The sequence below is a fragment of the Bos taurus genome, chromosome 2, assembly GCF_002263795.3.
Source record: "Bos taurus isolate L1 Dominette 01449 registration number 42190680 breed Hereford chromosome 2, ARS-UCD2.0, whole genome shotgun sequence".
In the NCBI taxonomy this organism is placed as follows: Eukaryota; Metazoa; Chordata; class Mammalia; order Artiodactyla; family Bovidae; genus Bos; species Bos taurus.
In genome coordinates, this window is record NC_037329.1 from 10667943 (window position 1) to 10693693 (window position 25751).

The 25751-nt window shown below is 37.5% G+C and overlaps 1 protein-coding gene across 1 annotated transcript in view; it reads right to left on the bottom strand.

Annotated features, from left to right (window-relative positions):
* FSIP2 (fibrous sheath interacting protein 2) overlaps positions 1 to 25751 on the bottom strand; it is a 142481-nt gene that overhangs the window by 105066 nt on the left and 11664 nt on the right. The window contains exons 6-8 of the mRNA XM_059877827.1: positions 22626 to 22767; positions 18333 to 18443; positions 979 to 1105 (exon numbers count right to left, since the gene is read on the bottom strand). Coding sequence (XP_059733810.1) covers positions 979 to 1105; positions 18333 to 18443; positions 22626 to 22767 — 380 coding nt within the window. The remainder of the gene's footprint in view (positions 1 to 978; positions 1106 to 18332; positions 18444 to 22625; positions 22768 to 25751) is intronic.

Genomic DNA, 25751 nt, shown 5'->3' on the forward strand with positions numbered 1-25751 from the left:
AACTCAACATTCTGAAAACCAAGATCATGGCATCACTTCATGGCCAATAGATGGGGAAACAATGGAAACAGTGAAAGACTATTTTTGGGGGGCTCCAAAACCACTGCAGATGGTGGCTGCAGCTACGAAGTTAAAAGATGCTTGCTCCTTGGAAGGAAATCTATGACCCACCTAGACAGCATATTAAAAAGCAGAGACATTACTTTGCCAACAAAGTTCTGTCTAGTCAAGGCTATGGTTTTTCCAGTAGTCATGTATGGATGTGAGAGTTGGACTGTGAAGACAGCTGAGCATTGAAAAATTGATGCTTCTGAACTTTGGTGTTGGAGTAGACTTGTGAGAGTCCCTTGGACTGCAAGGAGCTCCAACCAGTGTATTCTAAAGGAAGTCAGTCCTGAATATTCATTGGAAGGATGGATGCTGAAGCTGAAAACTCCAATACTTTGGCCACCTGATGCAAAGAACTAACTCCTTGGAAAAGACCCTGATCCTAGTAAAGATTGAAGGTGGGAGGAGAAGGGGATGACAGAGGATGAAATGTTTGAATGGCATCACTGACTCAATGGACATGAGTTTGAGTAAGCTCTGGGAGCTGGTGATGGACAGGGAAGCCTGGCATGCTGTAGTCCATGGGTTCGCAAAGAAATGGACATGGCTGAGTGACTAAACTGAACTGAGCACAAAATATATAAGTATAAGGAAGTTGACTAGAACTGCAGTCTAGGCATGACTCTCTGCTGAATCACTTGATAAGGCTATTTTAGTTTGTTTAATTTACATATATATATATATATATATATATATATATATATATATATGTCTACATTTCAACTTGAACTGTGATAGGGAAATTCCTAGAATCCTGCCCTGGTACAAAGCAGATAGCAAGCATGAGCAATTGTTTTGCAAAAGAATTTTTTACATAAATATATAGTCAAGCACTTTCTACATAGCTACATTAGATATTAATATTCTCACATTCATAATGTAGTCCATCTTGTTCTCCGTAATCATTTGTATTTTTCCTCATATCTTCCTTTTTAATGCCACTTTCTTGCATTTTTTGTAAATGATAAGCCATTTTTTTCTCTAGAAGAGCTTGTTTCTAAAATATCAAACAAGTATATTGGTTAACTTCAACTTGCTGTTTAAAGATACAAATAAATATTTAAAATGTTACAGTCTGTTGGAAATCAGCAGTCATTCCTGTCCTGTGACTTGTAAGGTTATTCTGAACATAAATTTGGGAGGGTGGTAATGGGTAAATTTCCATATGTTGTCAAACAGGAAGAATATATTTAACCCTTGAATGTGAAGTCGCTCAGTCATGTCCAACTCTTTGCGACCCCATGGACTGTAGCCTACCAGGCTTCTTGGTCCATGGGATTCTCCAGGCAAGAGTACTGGAGTGGGTTACCATTTCCTTCTCCAGGGGATCTTCCCAACCCAGGGATCGAACCCAGGTCTCCCACATTGGAGGCAGATGCTTTAACCTCTGAGCCACCAGGGAAGCCATTTAACCCTTAGATGCAGTTTTTCTCATTGCACACCTTCAGGGTATCCAGTTTCAGATCAGACATCTTCTCAATGTATTGCTCTCCTGTGATTTTAGGCAATTTCTAAATCATCTTCAGTTGGACAATTCCTTTACCAAATGTCAGGTCAAACACATATAAACAGAATATCGTACATGAAATCTGGCTTCTTTTTGTCTATCTCTGGACTAATATTGACACTGGATATACCAGAAAAGAGACAGCTGCACAGAGAAAGAGCCCCAGTAATCCTCAGAGAATTCCCTAGAGGAGTAGTCAGCAAGATAATGGATTAGTACTTATAGGACTTCTATGTGAGAAACTACCCAAGACCAAGGGCTTCCCTGGTGGCTCAGATGGTAAAGCGTCTGACTGCAATGTGGGAGACCCAGGTTCAATCCCTGGGTTGGGAAGATCCCCTGGAGAAGGAAATGGCAACCCACTCCAGTACTCTTGCCTGGAAAATACCATGGACTGAGGAGCCTGGTAGACTACAGTCCATGGGGTCACAAAGAGACGGACACGACTGAGCGACTTCACTTCACCTAAGACCAAAGACAGGCCCATCCCAAATGAATCAAGGAAAAAATATCTGGTACCAATCTATGATACTTATTCTCATGAGGCTACCCAGAAAAAATTCATTAAGTCATAGAGCATTGAGTAGAGTACTAAAATGGGTCTTGCTTCTGCAGTGATGAATAACCTGTCCCAGATTCAATGTGGTTCTATTCCCATCTAACAAATATTAAAAAGCAAGACTTATTTCCAAATAACCTATCTACATCCAAGAAAAAAGAGCTAAGGAGTATTATATAAAGATGAAAATACTCAGCACACACAATAAAAAGTTCACAATATTTGGCATCCAATCAAGGAATACCGAGCATATAAAGAAGCACAGAAATATGACCCATAAAGAGAGTAATCAATCAAAAATAACCCAGAAATGATACAGATGTTAGACTTAATGATAACACTGAAATAAATAAGCTGAAAATAGAGTTACCATATGATCCTGCAATCCTATTCTTGGGCATATATATAGAGAAAACTAATTCACAAAGATGCACTCACTTCAACATTCACTGCAGCACTATTTATAATAGCCAAAACAAGGAAGTAATGTAAATGTCCATTGACAGGTGAATGGATAAAGAGGATACAATATGTGTGTATACACACACAATGGAATATTACTCAGCCATATAAAGAATGACAATGCTACTTGCAGCAACATGGATGGAACTAGAGATTATCATACTAAGTGAAATAAGTCAGAGACAAATATATATATATCACTTATATGTGAGATCTGAAAAATAATGCAGATGAACTTATTTACAAAGCAGAAATAGACTCACAGGCAGAGAAAAAAAATTGAAGACTGCCAAAGAGGGTAGCAGGCAATGGGTAGAGAGACAAATTAAGAGTTTGATATTAACATATACACACTTCTATATATAAAATAAGTAAAAAAGGACCTGCTGCATAGCACAGGGAACTATATTCAGTATTTTCTTATTATCTATAGTGGAAAAGAATTTGGAAAAGACTTTATATATACACATGAATATATATATATATATATATATATATACAACTGAATCACTTCTATACACATAGAACTAATACATCATTATAAACTAACTACACTTGAATTAAAAGCATAAAATAACTGAATTCCAAATATTTATAAGATAAACAAGAGACACAGAAGATATAAACAGTGCCCAGTCAATTTTAAATGTGTGAGGTAAGCAATGCATTTGGTGCATTAATGGTAGAGTTCACATTGAAGGGGAAGATATTAATATATATTCAGAAAAAGAAACCATCCAAAGAGAAACACTGAGGGGAAAAAAAAAAAAAAAGCAAAATTAGGGAATGTGGCTAAGATGGTAGAGAAGGGAGACCCCAGGCTTCCTTCCTTGATCATAGACACACCAAAATTAAAACTATTTTCAGGGTAACTAAGAGAATGACAGGAAGACTAGCAGAAAACACTTTAATAACTAAAGACAGAAAGAAGTAGCCACAATGAGATGGGTAGGAGACAAAGAGATGTAATATAGTCTAGAGCCTCACCTTGGGGTCAGTGGCCCATAAACAACAGGATAATCACAACTGCAAAGGTTCTTCCCAAGGAGAAAAAGGTCCAAGCTCAACATTAGGCTTCCCAACCAGAAAGGTCCTGCACCAAGAAGACAAACCTCAAGAATATCTGGCTTTGGAAGTTAGCAGGGCTTACATATGGAAGAACCAGAGGGTGGTAGGAAATAATGACTTTGCTCTAAAAAGGCACATGCAAATATATGTTCTGAGGCCCACTGCAGAGGCAGTAAGATGAAAGAAGCATCAGACCAGCTTGTTCATCTTGGAGAGATTCTTGGAGAGACAGGAGGCAACTGGCATTCCCTTTGGGGATGGGGATGAGGGTGGCAGCCACTTTTGGAGGCCTGTTTTACTACAAGGATGGCAAGTACCATTTTGGAGTCCTCCTTTTAGGTTGTTAGCACTAAGGGATGACCTGCTCACAAGGGAGCTGGCAACAGTCCTGGGACCCATCTGGGCTATACACCCAGCCTCATTGGGACCCATCATCTTGCAACAGGGGCCTGGTCCTTGCTCCATTCACCAGAGGTCCCACAGCCAGTCTTACTAGGACATACACTGTCTACCAGCTGGCTGAGGCATGGGACCCTTGGACCTTTCAACCAGCTGCACCAGGACCCAGCTCTGTCCACCAGTGGGCAGGCAGCCATCACGTGAGGCAGCACTTGGCAGTCAACCAGGCCATGTAGATCTGATATGGGATACCTTTCGAGCACGTAATTCTCATGACCAGAGGAGATGCTGGGTCTCAAAGGATATACCCCACATAAGTACACATCTTCAGGACTTGAAAATGTAACCAATGTATCTAATACATAGAAATAAACAAAAAGAATTAGGCAAAATGAGAGAAATATGTTCCAAACATAAAACTTCAGAAAATAACTAAATAAGGGGAGACAAGCAATCTACCTGATAAAAGAGTTCAAGATTATGGGCATAAGATGCTCAAGGAACACAGAAGAAGATGGATGAACCAGTGAGAAGTTTAACAAGCATTAGAACATAGAGAGGAATCAAACGGAACTAATAAAATAGCTAAAAAAACAAAACAAACAAACAAAACACTAGAAGGAGTCAACAAATTAGCTGATACAGAGGAAGGGATCAGTGAACTGGAAGACAAAGTAGTCCGAATTACCTAAGCCTAACTGAAAAAAAGACATAAAAGTCAAACAAAATGAGTTTAAGACAATTCTAGACATCAATCATACCATAATTTGCATTACAATGGTCACAGAAGGAGGAGAAGAGAGAAGGAAAGTGGCTGAGGACTTAAATGAAGAAAAAATAGATGAAAACTTGTCTAAAGTGGGAAAGAAAACAGCCATCCATGTCCACGGAGCACAAAGAATCACAATCAAGATCAACCAAAGAGGTTCACACCAATTTTTGGCAAAAAGTAAAGAAGAGAAGGAATCTTGAAAGCAGCAGGGGAAAAGCAAATAGTTATGTATCCATAAGACTCTGAGCTAACTTTTCAGCAGAAATTTTGCACTCCAGAAAAGAGTGATACAATATTTCAAAGTGACAAAAGGAAAAGTTACAACTAAGAATATTTGCCAAGGCTGTCATTCAAATTTGAAGGTCAGCCCATGAATTTTGTAGTTAGGTACCCAATATGCTACTGGAGATCAGTGGAGAAGTAACTCCAGAAAGAATGAAGGGATGGAGCTAAAGCAAAAACACATCCAGTTGTGGATGTGACTGGTGATAGAAGTAAGGTCCGATGCTGTAAAGAGCAATATTGCATAGGAACCTGTAATGTTAGGTCCATGAATCAAGTCAAAATGGAAGTGGTCAAACAGGAGACGGCAAGAGTGAACGTCGACATTCTAGGAATCAGCGAACTAAGATGGACTGGAATGGGTGAATTTAACCAGATGACCATTATATCTACGTCTGTGGCCAGAATCCCTTAGAAGAAATGGAGTAGCCATCATAGTCAACAAAAGAGTCTGAAATGCAGTACCTGAATGCAATCTCAAAAATGACAGAATGATCTCTGTTCATTTCCAAGGCAAACCATTCAATATCACAGTAATCCGGCCAGGAATGCTGAAGAAGCTGAAGTTGAATGGTTCTATGAAGACCTACAAGAACTTTTAGAACTAACACTCAAAAAAAAAAAAAAAAAAGTCCTTTTCATTGTAGGGGACTGGAGATCAGTCCTGAGTGTTTACTGGAAGAACTGATGTTGAAGCTGAAATTCCAATATTTTGGCCACTTGATGTGAAGAGCTGACTCATTTGAAAAGATCCTGATGTTGGGAAAGATTGAAGGCAAGAGGAGAAGGGGACAACAGAGGACAAAATAGTTAGATGGCATCACGGACTCAATGGACATGAGTTTGTGTAAACTCTGGGAGTTGGTGATGGACAGGGAGGCCTGGCGTGCTGCAATTCATGGGGTCGCAAAGAGTCAGACATGACTGAATGACTGAACTGGACTGAACTGAACTGAAAAGACCACTGAAAAGTTTTATAAGAAACCTGAAAAGGACTGCTCTAAGCAGAAAAGAGCACAACTAGAAATATGGAAAACACAAAAGGAAAAATCTCATTGGTAAAGGCACACACACAGTAAAGGCAGTGGATCAAGCACTTATAAAACTAGTAGGAAAGTTAAAAGACAAAAGTAGTAAAATCATATCCACAGTAAGTAAAGTCAAAATGAAAATTGGTTGCATGGCCGTATCCAACTCTGTGATCCCATGGACTGTAGCCTATCAGGCTCCTCTGTCCATGAAGTTCTCCAGGCACAAGTACTGGAGTGGGTTGCCATTTCCTTCTTCAGGGGATCTTCCCAACCCAGGGCTTAAACGTGGTTCTCCTGCATTGCAGGCAGATTCTTTACCAACTGAGCTACTAGGGAAGCCCAAGCTGGGGGTCCAACAAAGGAACTCAGAACCCCTAGGGAATTTGACTTTGGAGGCCAGTGGGATTTGATTACAGAACTTCCACGGGACTGGGGAAACAGACTCTTGGAGGGCACAAACAAAACCTTGTGCACACCAGGAGCCAGGAGAAAGGAGCAGTGCCCTGACAAGAGACTGAGTTACACTTGACTGTGAGTGTAGTTGAGTAGTTAAGGGATGCACGAAAGGTAGTTAAGGGATGCCCCAAAATATTTAAAATATAATATGTAAAAACATTAAAAATGGAGAGGAGAATAAAACTGTAGGGTTGTTAGGAAGTATTTGAATCTAAGAGATAATCAACTAAATCAATCATATGTAATACATATATATATATATATATATATATATATGATTTTAAACACACACACAGACACACACACATTTTATGCTTCCCAGGTTGCTCAGTGGTAAAGAATTTGCCTGCCAATGCAGAGGACCCAGGAGATGCAGGTTTGACCCATGAGTTGGGAAGAGCACCTGGAAGTGTAAATAGCAATCCACTCCAGTACTATTGCCTAGAGAATTCTGTGGACAGAGGAGCTTGACAGGCTGCAGTCCTTGTGGTCATAAAGACAAAACTGAGCTACTGAGCATGCACATACATTTTTACAGTAACCACAAACCAAAAACATGTAGTACAACACAAAAGAAAAGAAACAAACTCAAGAATAATATTAAAGATATTCATAAAATCACAATGGAAGAGAGCAAATGATTAAATGAATGAAAAAGAACCTATAGAACAACCAGAAATCAATGAACAAAATGTAAACAAGTACATAGATATCAGTAATTATCAATACTTTATATCTAAATGGATTAAATGTTTCAATCAAATGACAGAATGGCGGAATGAATATAAAAAAATAACCCATACATATGCTGCCTGCAGGTTGATCTAAAGACACACAATTACTCAGCCATTAAAAAGAATACATTTGAATCAGTTCTAATGAGGTGGATGAAACTGGAGCCTATTATACAGAGTGAAGTAAGCCAGAAAGAAAAACACCAATACAGTATACTAACACATATATATGGAATTTAGAAAGATGGTAACGATAACCCTGTATACGAGACAGCAAAAGAGACACTGACGTATAGAACAGTCTTATGGACTTTGTGGGAGAGGGAGAGGGTGGGAAGATTTGGGAGAATGGCATTGAAACATGTAAAATATCATGTATGAAACGAGATGCCAGTCCAGGTTCAATGCACGATACTGGATGCTTGGGGCTAGTGCACTGGGACGACCCAGAGGGATGGTATGGGGAGGGAGGAGGGAGGAGGGTTCAGGATGGGGAACACATGTATACCTGTGGTGGATTCATTTTGATATTTGACAAAACTAATACAATTATGTAAAGTTTAAAAATAAAATAAAATTAATTAAAAAAAAAATAAAGACACACAAACTGAAAGTAAGGGGATGGAGAAAGTATTCCATACAAAATTGGTGGTAGCAATACTTTTATCAGACAAAATAGACTTTCAAACATAGACTCTAACAAAAAACAAAGAGGGATATTACATAATGAAGAAAGGATTGATCTAGGAAGATATAACAATTGTAAATACCTATGTACCCAACATAGGAACACCTAAGTACACAAAGCAAATACTAACATAGATAAAGGGAGAAATTGACAGTAACACAATAACAGTAGGGGACAATAATAACTTCACTTACATTAACTGACAGATCATTTAGACAGAAGATCGATACAGAAACACTAGCCTTAAACAACAAATTAAATGGTGGATATATACAATATCGCATCAAAAAGCAACAGAGTACACACTCCAGTACACATGTGACATTCTCAAGGACAGATCAATCACATGTTAGGCCAGAAAACAAGTCTAAATAAATTTAAGATGACTGAAATCATATCAAGCATTTCTTCCTAGCACAATAAAATCACCACGAGAAAATTGTAAAAAAATAAAAATATGTGTATGTGGAGGCTAGACAATATGCTACTAAACAACCAACGGGTCACTGAAGAAATCAAACGAAAACTATCTGGAGACAAAAGAAAATGGAAACACAATGATCCAAAATCTATGGGAAGCAACTTTTCTAAGAGGGAACTTACAAGAAGTTCTGAGAGGGAAGTTTACAGCAATAGAAGCTTATATCAGGGAACAAAATTCTCAAATAAACCACCTAATCTACACCCAAAGGAACTAGAAAAAGAACAAACAAACTCAGAGTTAGTAGAAGGGAAGAAGTCATACAGATCAGAGCAGAATAAATGGAACAAAGACTAAAAAAAAGTTGTAAAATATCAATGAAGATAAGATCTGGTTCTTTGAAAAGATAAACAAAATTGAAAAATCTTTAGCCAGGCTCATCAAGAAAGAGAGGGCCCAAATAAAATTAGAAGTGAAAAAGAAGTTATAATCAACATCATAAAAATACAAAATATCATAAAAGATTATGATGAACAATTATATCCCAATAAAATATACAAGCTAGAAGAAATATACATTCCTAGAAATGTATAATCTCCCAAGACTGAATTGAGAAGAAGATGAAAGATGAAAAAAGAAATTACCAGTAATGAAATTTAATCAACAGGACCAGAAGTCTTTACTGAAGAATACTACCAATATTTAAAGAAGATTTACTACCTATCCCTCTCAAACAATTCCAAAATATCAAAGAGGAAGGGAGAGTCTTCCAAACTCATTCTATGAGACCAACATCACCCTGAAACAAGACAAAAACACCACTCAAAAAAGGAAATTACAGGTCATTATCAAAGGTGGACACGGATGTAAATATCCTCAAAATATTAAAAGTCAGAATTTGAGATCACACACCATGATCAAGTGGGATTTGTCTGAAAAGTATGTTTCAGTACCTGCAAAGAAATCAATATGATACATATTAACAGTGTGAAAAACAGAAATCATACAATTATCTCAATCAGTGTAGAAAAAGGTGTTGACAAAGTTCAATATCTATTTATGATAAACACCTTCCTATGGCTGGCTCATGTTGATGTTTGGCAGAAATCAACACAATTCTGTAAAGCATTTATCCCTCAATAAAAAAATAAATCAAAAAGTTAAAAAAAAAAAACAAAAAACTCTCCACAAAGTAGGTGACAGGGGAAGCATACCCCAACATAATAAAGGTCATATGTGATAAACCTACAGCCAACATCATAGTTAATGGTGAAAAATTGAAAGCATTTCCTCTAAGATAAGGAATAAGACAAGGATGCCCCATCCCACTACTTTTATTGAATACAGTATTGGAAGTCGTTTTGAAGAGGTAGAGGAACCAGAGATAAAAGTGCCAACATCTGTTGGCTCATGGAGAAAGCAAGGGAGTTAAAAAAAAAAAAATCTACTTCTGCTTCGTTTACTACACTAAAACCTTTGACTATCTGGATCACAACAAACTGGAAAATTCTTATAGATGTGGGAGTACCAGACCACCTTACTTGTCTCCTGAGAAAGTTAAATGCAGGTCAAGAAGCACCAGCTAGAATGGACATGGAAAAATTGACTGGTTCCAAATTGGGAAAGGAGTTTGACAAGACTGTATACTGTCACCTTGCTTATTTAACTTAAATGCAGAGTACATCACACAAAACACTAGACTGGATGAATCACAAGCTGGAATCAAGATTGCTGGAAGAAATATCAACAACCTCAGATATGAAGATGATACCACTTTAATGGCAGAAAGTGAAGATGAACTAAAGAGCCTCTTGATGAGGGTGAAAGAGGTGAGTGAGCTGGCTTGAAACACAGCATTCAAAAAACAAAGAACATGGCATCTGGTCCCATCACTTCATGGCAAATAGAAGGGGAAAAAGTGGAAGCAGTGACAGATTTTATTTTCTTGGGCTCTAAAATTACTGAAGATGGTGACTGCAATCATGAATTTAAGACACATGCTCCTTGGAAGAAAAGCTATGGCAAATCTAGACAAGTATTCAAAAAGCAGAGGTATCACTTTGCTGACAAAAGTCCATATAGTCAAAGTTATGGCTTTTCCAGTAGTTATGTACAGACTTGAGAATTGTACCATAAAGAAGGCTGAGTACAATTTAATGCTTTTGAACTGTGGTGCTGTTCACAGAAGACTCTTGAGAGTCCCTTGGACAGCATGGAGATCAAAACAATCAATCCTAAAGGAAATCAACCCTGAATATTCATTGGAAGGACTGATGCTGAAGCTCCAATACTTTTGCCTCTTGATGCAAAGAACTGACTCACTGGAAAAGACCTTGAGGCTGTATAGACAGAAAGCAAATGGAGAAGGGGGCAACAGAGGATAAAATGGTTTGATAGCATCACTTACTCAAGGGACATGAATTAGAGCAAACTCCAAGAGATAGTGGAGGACAGAGGAGCCTGGTGAGCTAGAGTTCAGGAAAGAGCAAAGAGTCAGACATAACTCAGCAACTGAACACTGGAAGTCCTAGCCATAACAGTCAGACAAGTAAAGAAATGAACTGTATCCAACTTGGAAAAGAAGATGTAAAACTGTTTGCAGATGACATGATATTATACACAGAAAATCCTAAAGATGCCCCCAAATTTATTAGAACTAATAAATGAATTCAGTAAGATTGCAGGATACAAAATTAATAATCACAAGTCATATTTCTACAAACCAACAATGAACTAACAGAAAGAGAAATTAAGGATCAATGTCATTTACAATTGCATCAAAAAGAATACATTACCTAGGAATAATTCTAACAAAGGAGATAAAAGACTTAAAATCACAAACTGTAAGACATTAATGAAATAAATTTAAAACAACACAAAAAATTGGAAAGATATACCATGCTCACAAATTGGAAGAATACTGTTAAAATGACCATATTTCCCAAGGCAATGTACAGATTTAATGTAAACCCTATTAAAATACCAATGGCATTTACAGAACCAGAACAAATAATTCTAAAATTGGTATGAAAACATAAAAGTTTTTGAGATAGATGAGGGTCTTTTCTCAAAATAATCTTGAGAAAGATGTTCAAAATCATAATCCCTGGTTTCAAACTATACGACAAAGCTACAGTAATCAAAACAGTATGTAGGTGGCACAGAAGCAGACACATATATCATTACAACAGAAGAGACAGCCCAGAAATAAACCTGCACTTTTATGGTCAATTAATGTACAACAAAGGAGGCATAAATATACAATAGGAAAAATATAGCTTCTTCAATAAATGGTGTTGGGAAAACTGGAGAGCTAAAGGGAAAAGAAAAAACGGATTTACTTTCTCATACCATATACAAAACCAAATTAAAAATGGATTAAGAATTTAAATGTTTAAGATTTCAAATCAAAAAACTCCTAGAGAAAACAGGTATCATGATCTTTGACATAAATTTTAGCATATTATTACTAGTCTGATCTGGCTCTTTAGGCAAAAAGCAAAAATAAACAAATGAGACTGCAAAAAACTAAAACTTTTTTGGACACGTAGATTCTTGGCAAAATAAAAAGGCAGTTTACTGAATGGGAGAAGATATTTGTTAATGATATACCCAATAAAAGGTTAGTATCCAAAATATAAAATGGAATCATATAACTTATCAAAAACAAACAAATAAATAACCCAACCAAAAATGGGCAGAGGACTTGAATGAACATTTTTCTAAAAAACATACTTATGGCCAAAAAATACATGAAAAGATGCTCAACATCATAAGTCTTCAGGAAAATGCAAATCAAAAACAGAATCAGTACCACCACACCTCTGCCAGAATGGCTATCATTAAAAACACAACTAATAACAAATGGTAAGGATGTGGACAGTGAAAAAATTGGTTTAAAGCCCAATATTCATAAAACTAAGATCATGGCATCCATTCCCATCAGTTCAGTTCAGTCACTCAGTCGTGTCTGACTCTTTGCGACCACATGAATTGCAGCACGCCAGGCCTCCCTGTCCATCACCAACTCCCAGAGTTCATTCAGACTCACGTCCATCAAGTCAGTGATGCCATCCAGCCATCTCATCCTCTGTCATCCCCTTCTCCTCCCACCCCCAATCCCTCCCAGCATCAGAGTCTTTTCCAATGAGTCCACTCTTCGCATGAGGTGGCCAAAGTACTGGAGTTTCAGCTTTAGCATCATTGCTTCCAAAGAAATCCCAGGGCTGATATCCTTCAGAATGGACTGGTTGGAACTCCTTGCAGTCCAAGGGACTCTCAAGAGTCTTCTCCAACATCACAGTTCAAAAGCATCAATCCTTTGGCACTCAGCTTTCTTCACAGTCCAACTCTCACATCCACACATGACCACTGGAAAAACCATAGCCTTGACCAGACAGACTTTTGTTGGCAAAGTAATGTCTCTGCTTTTCAATATGCTATCTAGGTTGGTCATAACTTTTCTTCCAAGAAGTAAGCATCTCTTAATTTCATGGCTGCTGTCACCATCTGCAGTAATTTTGGAGCCCCCCAAAATAAAGTCTGACACTGTTTCCACTGTTTCCCCATCCAGTCCCATCACTTCATGGCAAATAGATGGGGAAACAGTGGAAACAGTGGCTGACTTTATTTTTCTGAACTCCAAAATCACTGCAGATGGTGATGGTGTCCAGATGGTGATGGCGTCCAGGACCTTTACTCCTTGGAAGAAAAGCAATGACCAACCTAGACAGCATATTAAAAGCAGAGACATTACTTTGTCAACAAAGGTTCATCTGGTCAAGGCTATGGTTTTTCCAGTGGTCATGTATGGATGTGAATTGGATTATAAAGAAAGCTGAGCACAGAAGAACTGATGCTTTTGAACTGTGGTGTTAGAGAAGACGCTTGAGAGTCCCTTGGAATGGAAGGAGATCTAACTAGTCCATCCTAAAGGAAATCAGTCCTAAACATTCATTGGAAGGACTGATGTTGAAGCTGAAATTCCAATACTTTAGCCACCTGATGTGATGAGCTGACTCATTGGAAAAGACCCTGATGCTGTGAAAGATTGAAGGCTGGAGGAGAAGAGGACAACAGAGGATGACATGGTTGGATGGCATCACCAACTCAATGGACATGAGTTTGGGTAGACTCCGGGAGTTGGTGGTGGACATGCTATAGTCCATGGGGCTGAACAGAGTCGGACATGACTGAGCGAATGAACTGAACTGAACTTCAGGATGAGGAGAAAATGGAACCCTCAAGGCACTGTTGTCTGGATTATAAATTATAAGCTGGTAGAAGCCACCACAGAAAACAGTACGTAAAATCCTAAAAAAAAAAAAAAAAAAAAAAAAATAGAGCTACCATATGACACAGCAATTTCACTTCTGGATATTTAATCAAAGGAAATACAAACACTAATACAAAAGATGCAGGCATTCAAGTATTCACTGCAGTAGTATTAACAATAACCAGGAAAAGGAAGCAACCCAAGTGTTCATCCATAGTCAAATGGATAACTAAGATGTGGTCACACACATTGGAATATTATTTAGCCATTAAAAATACTAAATCTTGCCATTTGTGACAACATGGACAATCTAAAAGTATTCTGCTAAGTGAAATAATTCACATTAAGACAAATGCAACATATATCAAATGTAGAAGCTAAAAAATAAAACTAACAAATTCAGATACAGACAAGAAACAGGTGGTTTCCAGAAAGGAGTTTGGTGGGAAGCAGATGTAGGGTATTAAGAGGTACAAATCTCAAGTTATCTAACGAATTAGAGGGACAAAATATACAGCGTCTGGAATACAGTCAATAATATAAATCAGCTTGTATAACAAAGTTTACTAGACTTATTGTGGTGATCATTTTATAATGTATGGATGTGTAAAATCATTATATAATACACCCGAAGCTGACATTGTACATTGTAATACTATACACTGACTATATTTCAATTAAAGAACCACAAAATGAAAAACATCATTAAGGTCTGGTGCAATGTCAAGCAGCCTAATAGCTCTGTAGAGAGGCAAGCAGGACAAAATAAATATTTGACAATAATGTCCATGATAATCACTTCTATTAAACATTATACTGGAGGTTCTAGCCAATGCAATCAGGCAAGAGAAGGAACTAAAAACTCATCCATGTTTAATGAGCACCAAGATCATTTGTAGAACCATGATCATTATGTCGAATATCAGTTGGCACCTACAATAAAACTAATAGAGCTAGTAAGTGTTTTTATCCATATAAGATATAAGATGAATATTAAAAATTGATTTCCTATATCCCAACATAAAATAATTGGAATTTAAAATACAAATTACAATAAATTATGAAATATATAGGAATAAATCTAGCAAAAGATGTGTAAAAGCTGTACACTTCAAATTATATAAGTACATGATAAGAAAAATTAAGAAGACATAAATAAATAGAGGTGTTTGGTTCATGAGTTGGAAGATCCAATATAATCAAGAGATCAATTCTGCCCAAAATGACCTATACAGTCAATACAATTCCCATCAAAATCTCAGCAAAATTTCCTGGCAAACATGTACAACATGGTTTTAAAATATATATAGAAATATAAATGTAAATATAGATTAACCAAAACAACTCTGAAACAGAAAAACAAACTTGGAAAACTAAAATGACTTATTTAAAGAATTATTAAATGTATAATCAAGATAAGACAAACAGGTCAAAAAACAGAAAAAAGGAGTAAAGTTAGTAAACTGCTGCTGCTGCTAAGTTGCTTCAGTCGTGTCCGACTCTGTGCGACCCCATAGACAGCAGCCCACCAGGCTCCCCCGTCCCTGGGATTCTCCAGGCAAGAACACTGCAGTGGGTTGCCATTTCCTTCTCCAATGCATAAAAGTGAAAAGTCAAAGTGAAGCTGCTCAGTCGTGTCCGACTCTTAGCGACCCCATGGACTGCAGCCTACCAGGCTCCTCCATCCATGGGATTTTCCAGGCAAGAGTACTGGAGTGGGGTGCCACTGCCTTCTCCTGAAACTCATTTTTGACAAAGAAGCTAAGATAAATCTCTTATCTTAAGTTTTTGATAACTCTGCAACAAACACATACTTTGAGTAAAAATACAGGTAATGTCAAATCTAAAAGAAAATATAGATTATACTAAGAAACAAAAATGAATTGAAAAGCTTTTATATTAAAACATAATTCAAAAACCCAATTTAGAATAGTTGCACTGGAAATACCAACAATTCAAACTGCTCTGCCATTAAGATTCCTCAAGCAGCCTGTGGTATTACCATGCCTACCATGAATGTTCATGTTTAATGGGCACGCCCAGTGCCAGAATTTGATTGAGACTAAAGTTTATGGAGACACAGTAAATGTCATCAGGTGAAAATTAAGAGGAAACCTGGGGCACTCTGTTGCTACACATAAAAGAATGAAATTAGAATATTCACTAACACCATACACAAAAATAAACTCAAAATGGATCAAAGACCTAAATGTAAGGCCAAATGTTATAAGACTCTTAAGAGGAAAGTATAGCCAGAACACTCTTTGACATAAATTACAACTATATCTTTTTTTGATCCACCTCCTAGAGTAATGAAAAGAAAAAGGGAAAGAAAAAAGGACCTAATTAAACTTAAAAGCTTCTGCACAGCAAAAGAAACCATAAACAAAAAGAGAGATATATTTGCAAATGAGACAGAAAAGGAATTAGTCTCCAAAATTTACAAACAGCCCCTTCAGCTCAGACAGAAAAATACACAGCCCAATCAAAAATAAGCAGAAGATCTAAACAGACATTTCTCCAAAGGCATACAGATGGCCAAAATATATGAAAAGACAGTAGTTCTATTTTTAGTTTTTTAAGGAATCTCCATACTATTCTCCATAGTGGTTGTACCATTACATTGTCATAACAGTGTAGAAGGGTTCCCTTTTTGCCTCTACACCTTCTCCAGCATTGTTTGTTTGTAGACTTTTTGATGATGATCATTTTGACCAGTATGAGGTGATACCATATTGTAGTTTTGATTTGCATTTATCTGATAATTAGTGCAGAATAACATGGAGATTCCTTAAAAAACTAAAAATAGAACTACTATACATGACCTAGTAACCCCACTCCTGGCCACGTATCCAGAGAAAACTATAATCCAAAAGGATACACACACTCCAGTGTTCACTGCAGCATTATTCACAATAGCCAAAACATGGAAACAATTTAAATGTCCATTGATAGAGGAATGGATAAAGAAGATGTGGTACATATATATAACAGAAAAGTACTCAGCCATGAAAAATGAAATAATGCCATTTGTAGTAACATAGATGACCTGGATAGAGATTATCACACTAAGTCAGGTAGAAAAGACAAATATTTTATGATATCACTCATATGTAAAATAAAATTTAAAAAAAAATGAACTTATTCACAAAACAGAAACAGACTTACAGATATGGAAAACAAACTTACGGTTACAAAAGAGGAAATGTGAGGGGGTGGAGGAATAAATCAGAAGCCTGTGATAACACACACAAAACACTACTATATATATGACAGATAACCAACAAGGACCTACTGCATAGCACAGTAAACTCTACTCAGTGTTCTGTGATAACCTACATGAGAAAAGAATCTAAAATGGAATGAATACATGTATTACTGAATCACTTTTCTATACACCTGAACCTAACTCAACACTGTAAATCAACTATGTGCTATGCTTAGTCGCTCAGTCATGTCCAACTCTGTGACCTCACGGACTGTAGCCCACCAGGCTGCTCTGTCCATGGAGATTCTCCAGGCAAGAATACTGGAGTGAACTGCCACGGTCTCCTCCAGGGGATCTTTCCAACCTATGGATCAAACTCAAGTCTCCTGCACTGCATTCCAATAAAAAACTGGTGAAAAATTAAATATTAGAAAATAATAATTATAGTAAATTCAAGTAAGCTGAGATTTCCATATGAACAACGAGTCACTAACAATACTAAAATGTACATGTAGGAAGTCTAGAGGGCTTCCCTAGGGGTCGCAAGAGTCAGACATGACTTAGCAACTAAACACCACCACCGCAATGGTAGAATAAAATATTAATATATTTCAATTTCAATATTTAAAAAATTATATAGCAGTGTATATCAGTATAACCAAACTATGTAAATCTTACACTTACACATAGGTTTGTCAACAAGAAATTACCTAAAATAATTATTTAGATTAGATTATTTTAGATAACATTTATTGACATAGAGTTGTCAATGTTGTTTTGTTATTAAAAAAGTGAAGAATCTGTAAGGAATAATAACATGAATGTATGTGTTAATTCAAACATATAAACATTTACAGAAGTATTATACAATGTGTAAGAATACAGTGGTGTGTGTATATATACCAATAAATAAATATGGTGGTGATGGAATTACAAATGAATTTTATTTCTCTTTATACTGATTTATACTCTAAATCATAAAATATTACATATTATTTAAAGTTCAAAACAAGTATTCTGAGAAGATTAACTGGTGGGGAAAAACTGAGAACTTGCTTCAAAATTCTAATAAAAACAATCAGTTATATAAATTTTTTCTACAGGAATTACAAGTATAGTTTATGGTGTGAGATAAAGTCAAAAGTAGCTTTATCAAATAATAGTGAAGTACTTTTTATATTACAGCCACAATAAAATACAACCAAAATACAATAAAAATTTTATAACTTTCACTTGGTATAATACAAATCATTTGGGGTAACTGTTCTATTGCCATCTCACAAAGTGGACTACATTCAAAAATGAAAACTATCAAAAGCACATCCTCAATCAGCCCCAATCAGAGGTTAAATCTCACCCTACCTTCTTGTCACTCTCTTCTCTGCTTTTACGCCGTTGTTCCTCTATCCTAGCTTCTCTTTTCACATCTTCTCCAATCCTTGTCAGAAGTAACATCTCTTTTGTCTTCCATTCCTAAAGAGCACCATGTTACCATATTCAGTATGCATACACAATTAACCTCTATATTTTTTCCACTACCAAAAAGCAAGTTATTTAGAACAAGTCAAGGTGAAAAAGTAATTGCAGTTCTGTGAATTTTAAACCATTAAAAATAGGCTTAAGCACATCTTTATTAATCAAAATAGGCACTGTTACAATCAATGCATTTTGGCCACTGAGAAATAAGTTTGCTGTAGCATAAAAATCTGTGCTTCGTGATTCACTGAACTCTTGGAAACCATTTTCTGCTTCCTGCTGGTTGTGGAAGTGCTTTCCAAGCAAAAAGTTGTCGAGATGCCTGAAGAAGTGATAGTCAGTTGGTGAGAGATCAGTTGAATATGGCAGATGAGGCAAAATTTCAAAGTGAAATTCATTCAACTTTTGAAGCACTAGTCGTACGATGTATGGTTGGGCATTATCAAGAAGTGGACACATTTTCATGACCAGTGCCAGCTGCAGGCATTGCAGTTTTCGGTGCATCTCATTGATTTGCTGAGCATACTTCTCAGATATAATGGTTTTGATGGGGATTCAGAAAGCTATAGTGGGTTAAGCTGATAGCAGATGACCAAATAGTGACCATGACATTTTATTGGTGCAAGTTTGCTTTAGGAAGTATTTTGGAGCTTTTTCTTGGTCCGACAACTGAGCTGGTCATCTCATTGCTAGTTGTCACATAAAATCAACTTTTCGCCATACATCACAATTTGATTGAGAAATGGTTCATTGTTGTTGTGTAGAATAAGATGACACTTCAACGATTTTTTAATTTGCAGTCAGCACATTAGGTATCCACTTAACAAGCTTTTTTACCTTTCCAATTTGCTTCAAAAGCCAAATGACCATAGAATAGTCAAAGTTCAGTTCTTTGGCAACTTCTCAGGTAGTTCTTCTATCAGCTTTGATGGAAGATCAGCTTCGATGATCTCAATTGGTTGGTGTCAGCTTTCAAAGGCCATCCACTGTGCTCGTCATCTTCAAGGCTCTCGTTTCCTTTGCAAAACTTAACAGCCACTACACTACAGGTTCATTAGCAGTTCCTGGGCCAAATGCATCAATGATGTTGTGAGTTGTCTCCACTGCTTTACGACCCATTTTGAAGTTGAATAAGAAAAGTGCTCAAACTTGCTCTTTGTCTAACATATCTGTTTGCTGTTGTTGTTCAGTCGCCAAGTCATGTCTGACTCTTCATGACCCCATAGCATGTTAGGCTTCCCTGTCCTTCACCATCTCCCAGAGCTTGCCCATGATCATGTATTGTATTGGTGATTCAATAAACCATCTCATCCCTTGTCACCTGCTTCTTCTGCCAACAATATTTCTCAGCATCAGAGTGTTTTCCAATGAGTCAGCTGTTCAAATCAGGTGGCCAAGGCATTGGAGCTTCAGCATCAGTCATTCTAATGAATATTTAGGGTTGATTTCCTTTAAGATTGATTGGTTTGTTTTCCTTCCTGTCCAAGGGACTCTCAAGAGTCACCTCCAGCACCAGAGTTCAAAAGCATTAATTTCTCAGCATTCTCCCTTCTTTATTGTCCAGCTCTCACAACTATACCTGACTACTGGAAAGGCCATAGCCTTAACTATATGGACCTTTGTTGGAAAAGGGATTTTTTGCTTTTTAACACACTGTCTAGGTTTGTCATAGCTTTCCTGCCAAGAAACAGTTCAGTCAGTTTAGTCACTAAGTCGAGTCCAACTCTGTGTGAACAAATGGCCTGCAACATGACAGGCTTCCCTGTCCATCACCAACTCCTGAAACTTGCTCAAACTCATGTCTATTGAGTTGATGATGCCATCCAACCATCTTATCCTCTGTTGTCCCCTTCTTCTCCTGCCTTTGATCTTGTCCACCATCAAGGTCTTTTCCAATGAATTAGTTCTTTGCATCAGATGGCCAAAGTATTGGGGTTTCCGCTTCAGCATCCATCCTTCTGATGAATATTCAGCTGCCCATCATGCTTTCCTTTAGGATGGACTGATTTCCTTTAGGTTTGATTTGTTTGAACTCCCTGCAGTCCAAGGGACTCTCAAGAGTTTTCTCCAACACCACAGTTCAAAAGCATCAATTCTTCAGCACTCAGCTTTCTTTATAGTCAAACTCTCACATCCATACATGACTACTGGGAAACCATAGCTTTGACTAAATGAACCTTTGTTGCCAAAGTAATGTCTCTGCTTTTTAATATGCTGTCTAGGTTGGTCCTAGCTTTTCTTCCAAGGAGCAAGCATCTTTTAATTTCTTGGCTGCAGTCACCATCTGCAGTGATTTTGGAGCCCCCCCCCCCCCGCCAAAAAAAAGAAAAGTCTGTCACCATTTCCATTGTTTCCCCATCTATTTGCCATGAAGTGCTGGGACCAGATGCCATGATCTTAGTTTTCTGAATGTTGAGTTTTAAGCCAACTTTTTCACTCTCCTCTTTCACTTTCAAGAGGCTCTTCAGTTCTTCACTTTCTGCCATAAGGGTGATGTCATCTACATATCTGAGGTTACTGATATTTCTCCTGACAGTCTTGATTCCAACTTGTGTTTCATCCAGCCCAGCATTTTTCATGATGTATTCTGCATATAAGTCAAATAAGCAGGGTGACAATATACACCCTTGAGCATTTTTCATGATGTACTCTGCATATAAGTCAAATAAGCAGGGTGACAATATACACCCTTGATGTACTCCTTTCCCTATTTGTTACCAGCAAATTCTCTATGATCCAGCAAATGTTGACATTTAGATCTCTAGTTCTTTTGCCTTTTCTAAACCCAGTTTGAACATCTGGAAGTTCTTGGTTCACATAATACTGAAGCCTAGCATGCAGGAATTTGAGCAGAGCCTTACTAGCATGAGTGCAATTGTCTGGTGATTTGAACATTCTTTAGTACTGCCCTTCTTGGGAACTGGGATTAGGATTGACCTCTTCCAATCATTTCCCTAGTCTAAAATAAATCTGCCAGGTATACACACTGAGGAAACCAGAAGGGAAAGAGACACGTGTACCCCAATGTTCATCACAGCACTGTTTATAATAGCCAGGACATGGAAGCAACCTAGATGTCCATCAGCAGATGACTAGATAAGAAAGCAGTGGTACATATACACAATGGAGTATTACTCAGCCATTAAAAAGAATACATTTGAATCAGTTCTAATGAGGTGGATGAAACTGGAGCCTATTATACAGAGTGAAGTAAGCCAGAAAGAAAAACACCAATACAGTATACTAACGCATATATATGGAATTTAGAAAGATGGTAACAATAACTCTGTATATGAGACAGCAAAAGAGAGACTGATGTATAGAACAGTCTTATGGACTCTGTGGGAGAGGGAGAGGGTGGGAAGATTTGGGAGAATGGCATTGAAACATGTAAAATATCCTGTATGAAATGAGTTTCCAGTCCAGGTTCGATGCACGATACTGGATGCTTGGGGCTGGTGCACTGGGACAACCCAGAGGGATGGTATGGGGAGGGAAGACGGAGGAGGGTTCAGGATGGGGAACACATGTATACCTGTGGTGGATTCATTTCGATATTTGACAAAACTAATACAATTTTGTGAAGTTTAAAAATAAAATAAAATTGTAGTTGGAAAAAAAAAATAAAAACAATCTAAAAAAATAAATAAAAAAATAAACAAGTAATAAGTCATTAGCAAAAAACATAAAAGGAAGAAATGTACATTAAAATGATATATAACATAACCACATTTACTTAAGAATGCATTCCAATATCAAATAGCAACATTCAGCAATGCAAAATTGCAATTACTTTTGCACTAACCTAATAAAATCATTCATTGGCTCTAGAATGGGCTTTCTTTACTTTACTGCACTCCTATTAGGAATGCAGGGGTGTTTAACTAAATCTAAATTTAAAATGTTTTCCTCTCCACACTGAGGGCTATAATGGACTAAAACAGTATCTAGTAACTTTCCCCATCATCACTTTAAGAGCAGATACTGGCTCATACACACAGTGTGTGGTGTCATCCTTATTTTATGTAACAACTTATGATTACAGCTGTGGAGAAAGCTCAATGTGGGTAAAATGTTTAGACCTGACATTACCTGAAGAAGCATGATGGACAGCTCAACTTATTTACAAATGAATAACTGTACACAATTTTTCTCTGGTTTAAATTTGCTGTCTCTCACCTCTTCAATTTTTCTACGAAGACTAAGTTTTCTTCTTGCATGTTCTCGCTGTCGTCTTTCTTCTCTATCCATTCGGAGCAGGCGTTGCTCTTCAGCTGTGTGCTCAAGATGTTCTAATTCCCTCCTTATCATATCCAGATATCTAAGTAAAAGCAAATGTAAGTCATGGTGAACTAGGAGTTTTGCTTACAATGACATCATCTGCTTTGATATTCCAAAACTACCTCCTTGCTTGCTTTATTTCTTGAGCTTATATATATATAAGCTTATATATATATATATATATATATAGATATATATATATCTGTTATTGTAGCCAATAAAAGGATAAATGTGAGGCATATTATTAAAAACATTTTGCATAGTACCTATTCACAATAGATTTAGGAATATATGTTTGCAAAGAAGGTTGAAATAACTGAAACAGTGACTTCAAATTTGGAAAAATGATTTAGATTTTCTAAGAAAAGATGTATGTTGATTCCCTTGTAATTTAAAAGGCCTTGAACACATCTTCCATGTATAGTCTGGGTCTCTGGTATGTCTCTGTGTTACAAAATTACTATGGAACATAGCAGTTAGGAAATGCAGCTTAATTCCACAGCTTAATGAAGGAGGAGGGGAAAATATATATATTTTCACTTCCTAAGAGATGGTCTTGACCATGGAAAGGTAATGATTGAACATGAATAGATGGCATCTAAAGAGCTTGCCCCTTCATGGATCACTGCCTTGTCATGATCGAGGGGCTTGCATAACTCAGTGAAGCTATGAGCCATGCCATGTAGGGCCACCTAAAATGGACAGATCATAGTGGAGAGTTCTGACAAAATGTGATCTACTGGAGGAGGCAATGGCAAACCACTCCAGTATACTAGCCATGAGAACTCCAAGAACTGTATAAAAGGGCCAAAAAATATGACACCAAAAGATGAGGTCCTCATGTTGGAAGGTTACCAATATGCTACTGGGGAAGAGAGGAGGACGACTACTAATAGCTCCAGAAAGAATGAAGCAGCTAGGCCAAAGCAAAGCTCAGTTGTGGATGTGTCTGGTGATGAAAGTAAACTCCACTGTTGTAAAGTAAAGTATTGCATAGGAACATGGAATGTTAGGTCCATGAATCAAGATAAATTGGATATGGTCAAGCAGGAGATGGCAAGAGTGAACACTGACATCTTAGGAATCAGTGAACTGAAATGGACAAGAATGGGTGGATTTAATTCAGTTGACCATTATTTCCACTACTGAGGGAAAGAATACCATAGAAAAAAATGGAGTAGCCCTCATAATCAACAAAAGTGTCTGAAATGCAGTACTTGGATGCAGGCTTAAAAACAATAGAATGATCTTGGTTCGTTTTCAAAGCAAACCATTCAACATCACAGTAATCCAAGTCTATGCCCCAACCACTGATGCCAAATAAACTGAAGTTGACCAGTCTATGAATACCTAGAAGACCTCCTAGAATTAACAATCCTCCTCCAAAAGATATTATGTTCATTATAGGGGATTGGAATGCAAAAGTAGGAAGACAAAAGATTCCTGGAATAACAGGCAAGTTTGGCCTTAAAATACAAAATGAAGCAGAGCAAAGGCTAACAGAATTCTGTCAAGAAAACACACTGGTCATAGCAACCACCCTTTGTTAACAACACAAGAGATGACTTTACACATGGACATTACCAATGGTCAATACTGAAATCAGGTTGATTACATTTTCTGGAGCCGATAATGAAAAAGCTGTATTCAATAAGAAAAAACAAGAACTGGAGCTGACTGTGGCTCAGATAATCAGTCCGTCATAGCAAAATTCTGGATTAAAGAAAGTGGGGAAACAACTAGGCCAGGCAGGAACAACATAAATTACATTCCCTATGAATATACAGTGGAGGTGATGAATAGATTCAAGGGATTGGATCTAGCAACCAGAGTTCCTGAAGAACTAGGGACAGAGATCTGTAATACAGTACAGAAGGCAGAGAACAAAACCATGCCAAGGAAAAGAAATGCAAGAAGGCAAAGTGGTTATCTGAGAAGGCTTTACACATAGCTGAGGAAAGAAGAGAAGCAAAAAGCAAGGGAGAAATGGAAAAGGTATACTCAACTAAATGCAGAGTACCAGATAATAGCAAGGGAAGACAAGAGGGCATTCTTCAATGAACAATGCAAAGAATTAGAGGAAAACAACAGAAAGGGTTTAAGACTAGAAGATCTCTTCAAGAAAACTGGAAATTATCAAAGGAACATTTCATCCAAAGATGGGCATAAAAAAGGACAGAAACAGTACAGACAAAACAGAAGCAGAAGAGATCAAGAAGAGATGGAAAGAATACACAGAAGAACTGTACAAAAAAAGATCTTAATGACCCAGATAACCACAATGGTGCAGTCTCTCCCTCAGAGCCAGACCATCTGGAGTGTGAAGTCAAGTCAGCCTTAGAAGACACTGCTGCCAATAAAGCTAGTGAAGGTGATGGAATTCCAGCAGAGCTTTTTAAAATCCTGAAAGATGATGCTTTTAAAGTGCTGCACTCTTTAGGGCAACAAATTTGGAAAACCCAGCAGTGGCCCCAGGAATAGAAAGGGTCAATCCTCCTCCCAATTCCCAAGAAACGAAGTACTAAAGAATGTTCAAACCACCAGACAACTGGCACATATCTCCCATGCCACTAAGTGTATGCTCAAAATCCTCCAAGCTAAGCTTCAACATCGGAGAAGGCAATGGCAGCCCGCTCCAGTACTCTTGCCTGGAAAATCCCATGGATGGAGGAGCCTGGTGGGCTGCAGTCCATGGGGTTGCTGAGGGTTGGACACGACTGACTGACTTCACTTTCACTTTTCATTTTCATGCATTGGAGAAGGAAATGGCAACCTGCTCCAGTGTTCTTGCCTGGAGAATCCCAGAGACGGGGGAGCCTGGTGGGCTGCCGTCTATGGGGTCGCACAGAGTCGGACACGACTGAAGTGACTTAGCAGTAGCAAGCTTCAACATTACATGAACCGAGGAACTTCCAGATGTTCAAATTTGGTTTAGAAAAGGCAAGAGGAACCAGAGATCAAATTGCCAACATTTGCTGAATCATAGAGAAAGCAAGGGAATTCCAGAAAAAAACATCTACCTCT